The 6,632-nt window shown below is 42.7% G+C and overlaps 1 protein-coding gene across 1 annotated transcript; it reads left to right on the top strand.

The window, feature by feature from the left end:
* The first annotated feature begins 3,755 nt into the window (after nt 1-3,755).
* On the top strand, nt 3,756-6,428 carry LOC123167037 (uncharacterized). Its single transcript, XM_044584877.1, has 6 exons — nt 3,756-3,995; nt 4,099-4,213; nt 4,979-5,333; nt 5,423-5,876; nt 5,967-6,010; nt 6,121-6,428. The coding sequence occupies exons 1-6, from the start codon at nt 3,962-3,964 to the stop codon at nt 6,172-6,174; spliced, it is 1,056 nt and encodes a 351-aa protein (XP_044440812.1). The 5' UTR covers nt 3,756-3,961; the 3' UTR covers nt 6,175-6,428.
* The last annotated feature ends 204 nt before the right edge of the window (nt 6,429-6,632 follow it).

The raw sequence follows: 6,632 nt of genomic DNA, 5'->3' as shown, positions 1-6,632 counted from the left end.
GGGCGTGAGGAGAATACGGTGGCCCTAGTGGCTTCTTGGGGAGCATTGTGCCTCCACGCCGCTCCAACGGAGACGTACTTCCTCTCAAAGGGAAGGAACTTCGGTAACACATCCTCGTCTTCACCGGCTCCACTCTTGGTTATCTCGTGCCTTTACTTGTGCAAGCTTATTTGTGCTTTATCTCTTGCTTGCGTGTGTGCTTATTGTTGTTGCATCATATAGGTTGCTCACCTAGTTGCATATCTAGACAACCTACTTTGATGCAAAGTTTAAATTGGTAAAGAAAAGCTGAAAATTGTTAGTTGCCTATTCACCCCACCCCTCTAGTCAACTATATCGATCCTTTCACCTACCTTCTATAGACAACTGGGCCATTATCTGCTCAGGCAGCACCTGCCTTGTGATGTTTAACTCTGCCAATTGCATTTTTATCAGCACCGGTTTCAATGGCCATTAAGCCTGTTGCAATTAACAGTTGCATCCATTTTTAAACAGTTGAATTTCAATGGCTACAAACTTACAAAACATGAATTAGGATGCTGTTAAGCCTGTTGCAATTAATAGTTGTATCCATTTTTTAATTAGTCCCTTTGCTACCGTGCTACTCTTTCGCAATGAAGATATCACTACAGATGCAGCCATTTTTATTGCCATTTGCTATTTTTGGTGGATGTTAACCCTGTTGTAGTTAACATTGACTTTCCATGTACTTACACACGGCTACAATGGGCGATGCTGTTGTTTGCCGTCGAGGTTAGTTGCATCCATGTCTTATACACCATTTATTTCTAAATATAAGTATTTTTAGAGATTCCAATATAGACTACATAAGGAGCAAAATGAGTGAATCTAGATTCTAATCTAAACTATATCTATAATTCTATATACATCCGTATGTAGTCCATATTGAAATCTCTAAAAAAATAATTGTACTTAGGAACGTAGGTAGTTGTATTTTATATCATTTGTGCAATCTCAGTTTAGCTCCTAACATTTACTGGTTGCTTGTAGGTACATATATGAGCGGTACTGATCCACGCTTCGATCCCTTTTGCGTATGGGGCAATGAGATATTCATGAACAAGTGCAAGTGAGGAAACTAAGAAAAATTGTTAGGCGAAAGAAACAGGTGTTTGGAATTAAGCTCTTTATTTACACTTTGTCCAAGACAGCAGTGAACTTTAGGATGGTAAGTAATGTGTTGCCCTTTAGGATGGTAATTATCTGATATTTTTCTTATTTCAGTGGTTTCCGAAGCTATTTACTGATGATTACCTTGTAAACTACATGATCGGAATGGAGGCAACTAAGGTTAAAGTATATAATTAATGCTACCATGATAATGCTCTAGAAGTCTTTCTGAATGCGGTGAAGGATGGGCGGACGATCGTCACAAGGGGTTGGACAAAAGTAGTTCGTGCCTATGGCATGTAGGAAGGCATATTATGGGCATTCCGCTTCTTCAACACCATCGGCAGACAAAATGATTTACACTTGTCTCTTCACCTTTACGGTCTTTAAATATTGTGGTTCATCATAGTTAATTGATGTCTAATCCTGTAATTACTACATATTGTACTGACAATTTTATTTATGGATTCGTTGTTGAACCATTGTGCTGAGAATTCAAATTGCACGTTTCATATTTCAAAATTTCCAATTCGAATAATAAATTACAGGCAAAAATAAAAATATACAGGAGCTAATAATGTGCACACGGTTAGAAAGAAAACAACATGTGAGAAGAAAAAAAGAACAAACGGTTCTTTGACGTGAAACATTTGCAATGTCCGACGGATGCACACACGGTTTTGTATCATATGCGTGTGCGATTCATTGTAATACGGCAAATGTTTCAAACCAGTGTGTGTGATAGGAATACCAATCACACACAGTTATGAAAATGGACACGTTGGCGTTAGTAGAGGCACCGCACACATTTTACATTCTTGAACCGTGTGCGATAACGTACCTATCACAAAACATATCGGCAGATTAAATGTTGATGTCCACCTTTTTCACACGACTATAGCGGCGTAATCGTTTGGGATGTCTCTCTGATCAGAAACGTAACGTCGAGATGTAACGTGTGGGACTGGGGCGGCTTCTCATACGTTTATTCTATGACGATCGTCAATAGCCCCTTGCCATCCCCGACGGTTTCTGGATCGTGTGGGAAGGACCCCCTATCGCCCACACTCACTTGGCGACGATTCCAAATGCCGTCGCGGAAAGGGGTTAAAACCGTTTGTATAGCACCGACGCGTACCAGTGATGTATTTGACATTCAAGAAAGCAGTAGCAATTAATTAAACGATCATATGCTAAGCTAACGGATGAGTCTTGTCCATCACATCATTCTCCTAATAATGTGATCCCGTTATCTAATAACAACACATATCTATGGTTAGGAAACCTTAACCATCTTTGATCAACGAGCTAGTCTAGTAGAGGCTTACTAGGGACACGGTATTTGTTTATGTATCCACACATGTATTTATGTTTCCAATCAATACAATTCTAGCATGAATAATAAACCTTTATCATGATTAAGGAAATATAATAATAATTATTATTTTATTATTGTCTCTAGGGCATATTTCCATCAAAAAGCCCGTAGTCTTGCTAAATTTTCTAGTTCTTTAGATTCCGGTCGCCAGTTCTGGCTTTGGGTTCCTCATGACCCCCTAATTATTCATGTAAACCTTGATACTATCTAATAAAGCTTGGTTTACCGCTAAAAAATAAATTCTTTTTGCGTACCTAAAAAACAGCTTAGATGTTTTCTTTTAACATAAAATAGCTTAGATGTTGGTCATCATGTCTCGCTGGGAAACCCTTATGATCCTATTGTTATTCTTGTAAACATCTTGTCGAGTGATTAACAAAGCGTGTTTTGCCTTAAAAAACAAAAAACTAGCACGAGCTTGGTCCTGTACTCCTGGTAAGTAAAAAAACCGAATACCATCTTTTAAACAAATGTCAACATTTTTGTGCATTTTAGAAAATGTTCACATATTTGAAAAAAAATGTTCATGAATTTCAAAAGTTAATAAGTTTTTAAAAACTCTCAAATTTGAAAAAAAATCTTCACATATTTAAGAGAATATTTGCGATTGAAACTTTCATGAATATTTGAAAACAAACTACAAATTTATAAAATATTCACAGATTTGATTGTTTTGCAAATATGAATAATTTACACGGTTTTACAACATATTAAAACTTTCTATAAATATTCTTGTTATTGAATTAAAGTAAATAAAAATAATGAACCAAAAAATTGAAACACCCGAATAAAATCGCTTGCCCTCAAACCAGAAACACAAACTACGCGCTGTCCGTACATGGGCCGGGCTATATCCCGAACGAAGGGATATATGCCACGCCAGACCGCGCAACAAAATGGGGCAGATCACATCGCAGACAAACCAAATGGACCCCACGGCCCCTTAACCACGCGTCACCAACCTCCCTGCCCACCACTTCAACGCGATTCACGCGCTCCAGTTCGAAATTTCCCCCGTCCCGCCGGCCCGACGCCAACGGCCGCCGATTTCCCGCCCGCCCTCGCCCCCGCCCCGCGATTCAAAACGGCGCGGCGGGGCCCCCTTCCCCCCGCTCCCCCCTCCCCCTCAACCCGAAACGCACGCGACGGCCCGCACCCTCGCGCCGCTGACAGGTCGGCCCACAGCGCCAACGGAACCCTCCGGGCCCCCCGCGTCCGCGTGCCATCCAGCCGGCGCCAGGCGCGTGGGTACGCCCCCCAGCCGTCCAGGCCAACGTTATCATAGGATTGTATTTATAACGCCCTCCTTCCATTCCAAAACCGAACCCAAACTCCTCCCCCTCTCTCTCTCGATTCTTCCGCCGAAGGGTTCCGTTCCCCATCGCCGGTTCCAATTTCCGTTGGGGGAGATCCGATCGATTCCTCGCCTGGGCCGGTCCGTCGTTCGAGTCCATGGCCACCTCGGGCGATCAGTCGGGCGGCTGCGGTATGCGGAGTTGTTTTCTTTTTTCCGTCGATTTTCTAGGGGATTTCGGGTGGAAGTCCAGTGGTCGGTGGATTGGTTCTGATCTAGGGTTTTGGTCCTGCAGGGTCTGCGGCCGCGAAGGGGTCCAAACTGCGGTACCCGCTGCGGTCGGCGGGCCGGGGGAAGCTCGAGCCGCCGGCGGCGGCAGATGCTGCTCCTAGCGGCCCTGCTTCGCGAAGGTACCCCTTTTTCGACCATCTTACCTCCCGTTCCTGTTACGACATTTTGATTATATTATTTCCTAGTACTTGATATGTGATTCCTTTTTTAAATTGTTCTAAAAAATAGGAGTACTAGTTCTTTTTTTTTTCAATTTCCGAATACTCTCAGCGAGGAAGGAAAGCAGGACAAGTACTTAGCATGCCACTGTTTAGATAGGTTTATTTTTTATTTTTCGTAGAATTGGTAAAGCCAATGATTATTTACAACAGTTGGATTGACCCGTCACGTTTATAGCTGCTAGACATTGTCTTGTCAAATAATATTTGGATCTGCAAACTGTACAGAACCAGACCTGCCTATTTAAAGACTGGGACAGTAGCTAAGGGGAGTACTGTATGACTTAGTACTGCAGTTACAAATAGGTGACACCATGACATGTGAACAGTAGAGTCCTGTGAAATTAGGAACAGGGAAGCCCAGCAAGTGAATTAGTGGAGGCCCGTGTGCGTACAGATGTTCCTAGTTTTTTCTAGAAGTTTAGCCATCACAGGGCTGAATTATTATAATATAAACAATTCTGCAAGTCTCTGGGAAAACAATAGGCCACCAAGCAAATGCTGATGCCCAGATTATTGCGTCGAAACTAAGCATGCCTGTTTGGTGCTATGTCAGTGTAAAATTGACTACCAGCTTACTCTGAGGCCTCCTGGGTTCCAACTTTGAAATTGCTGCCAAATAACTTTGTTATTTCAAAATCACTTCTAATTGCACTCCATATATAGGGCCAAACCATCTTCAGATGTCACCAAGAGCTGTGCTCTCGATCTTTCCGCCGTGAAGGATAAATCAGCTAAACCTCCGCGGAGGCACTCAATACCAACAAAGCCAGGTGTTAGTCCAAGGCCTACTCCTACTGGAACTATTACTCCAGTGTCAGGGGTTCGCTCCAGGAGGTCAGACAGCCTTGGGAGGTTGGATACCCCGACATCTGAAGCATCCATGTCTACAGCAAGGCGCAAGTTCAGTACACTCTCCTCGGTCTCATATTGGATGACACAGATTAGGCTTGCAGAGGCTGCTTCCAAGCACTCTATCTCCCTGGGCTTCTTCAAGCTTGCCCTTGAGTCAGAATGCGAGGTAAACATCAATTGATCATCTGTGATTAGTCTAGGCTGTTCAGTTTCTTTCAATGAATACTTGATCATATATTATTCTGTTCTCCACAGCCTCTGGATAGGATGAGAGAAGAACTAAAGACTTATGTGGCCAGGCATGGCCTTGCAACAGAATTGGAGGAGCCGGTGAAGGAGATTCTTCAGGTTTATGATATCATGGAAGATTTTGAGAAGCTAAAGATCTCTCTGGACTCCTCACTGGAGCCAAAAAAGTCTGACAAGGCTGCTCTTGGTGCTGCCAATGTGACTCCAAAGGGTAATCTGAAACCCAGGTCTCTGAACTCTGTTGCAACTCAGAGTAAAGATGGCAAGAAAGAGAACATTCAGAAGGAGAAGCCTGATGCCAAGATCAGAGGTTCCTATAACCGGAATCCGGCCAAGAATGCTCCTGCAAAAGAAGTTGCCAAAAATACCGCCAAGAAAACCAAGAAGCAGGCTAAGGAGCAGCAAGAAGATTGTAATGGAGGCAGTGAGGTTTTGCCGGTTGACGCAGATCAAGAATCTGGTAAGCTCCATTGCTTTCCTGAGTTCCTAATATAAATATTACCTGTTTCTGCAATTTATAGCCTTGCTAATAGCAAAAGTACATTTTCAGTTGATGTGGTGAAGGAGATCACATATGAAGATAAGGAGAACATGGTAAGAATATGGACTGTCTTCTAGCAACCGAGAGTACACTACATATGTACACTACATATGTACCAGGTTACTGTTTCGTTCTTGCTTAACTGAAACATTTATGCCTGTAGGGGGATGCTGAGATGGCAATAGATGCTGGCAACGCCATAGCCCAAGAAGTCTAGAACCGACGGACCGACTTCAGATTCAAACCTTTTGTTTGCTGAATATGAAGTATTGAGTGTGTGGTGCTTGTTTTCTTTCGCCCTTGTTGATATGTCATTAGCACTTGTCTTTCCGGTTGTCAAGCCGCAACATGTCTTTAAGCGTGTGTATTATGGTTTGCTGGGTGAGACTGCTCGCTTGTATTCCCTTTGTCAAGTCAGTTTGCTTGCCCGTGTCCAGCTTCTGAATATAGCTGAATTCTTTATTTGTGTGATACCCTTGGGCAGACAATTCTCCCTGATCTTTGTGTTCTTCTCATGTATATATTATGCACAACGGCCATGTTATAATTCTTCTCATGCGTGCTTAGTAGTCTGTGATCAGATCTTCAATTCTATTCACGTGTCTGCATGCTCTATGCTGCATCAGTGTAGTATGCTTACTGTGTGATCATGTGGTTTATCCTTTCATTCTTGGA

The sequence above is a fragment of the Triticum aestivum genome, chromosome 7D, assembly GCF_018294505.1.
Source record: "Triticum aestivum cultivar Chinese Spring chromosome 7D, IWGSC CS RefSeq v2.1, whole genome shotgun sequence".
Taxonomy (NCBI): domain Eukaryota; kingdom Viridiplantae; phylum Streptophyta; class Magnoliopsida; order Poales; family Poaceae; genus Triticum; species Triticum aestivum.
The sequence above is the reverse complement of the archived record's forward strand: the minus strand, read 5'-3'. Positions and strand labels throughout refer to the sequence as shown.

Bases quoted from the DNA above. Each gene is read 5' to 3' on its own strand.
- LOC123167037 (XM_044584877.1), top strand. From the start codon at position 3,962: ATGGCCACCTCGGGCGATCAGTCGGGCGGCTGCG. The intron at 4,214-4,978 runs GTACCCCTTTTT...CTCCATATATAG, and splicing joins AGCGGCCCTGCTTCGCGAAG to GGCCAAACCATCTTCAGATG. The intron at 6,011-6,120 runs GTAAGAATATGG...TTATGCCTGTAG, and splicing joins ATGAAGATAAGGAGAACATG to GGGGATGCTGAGATGGCAAT.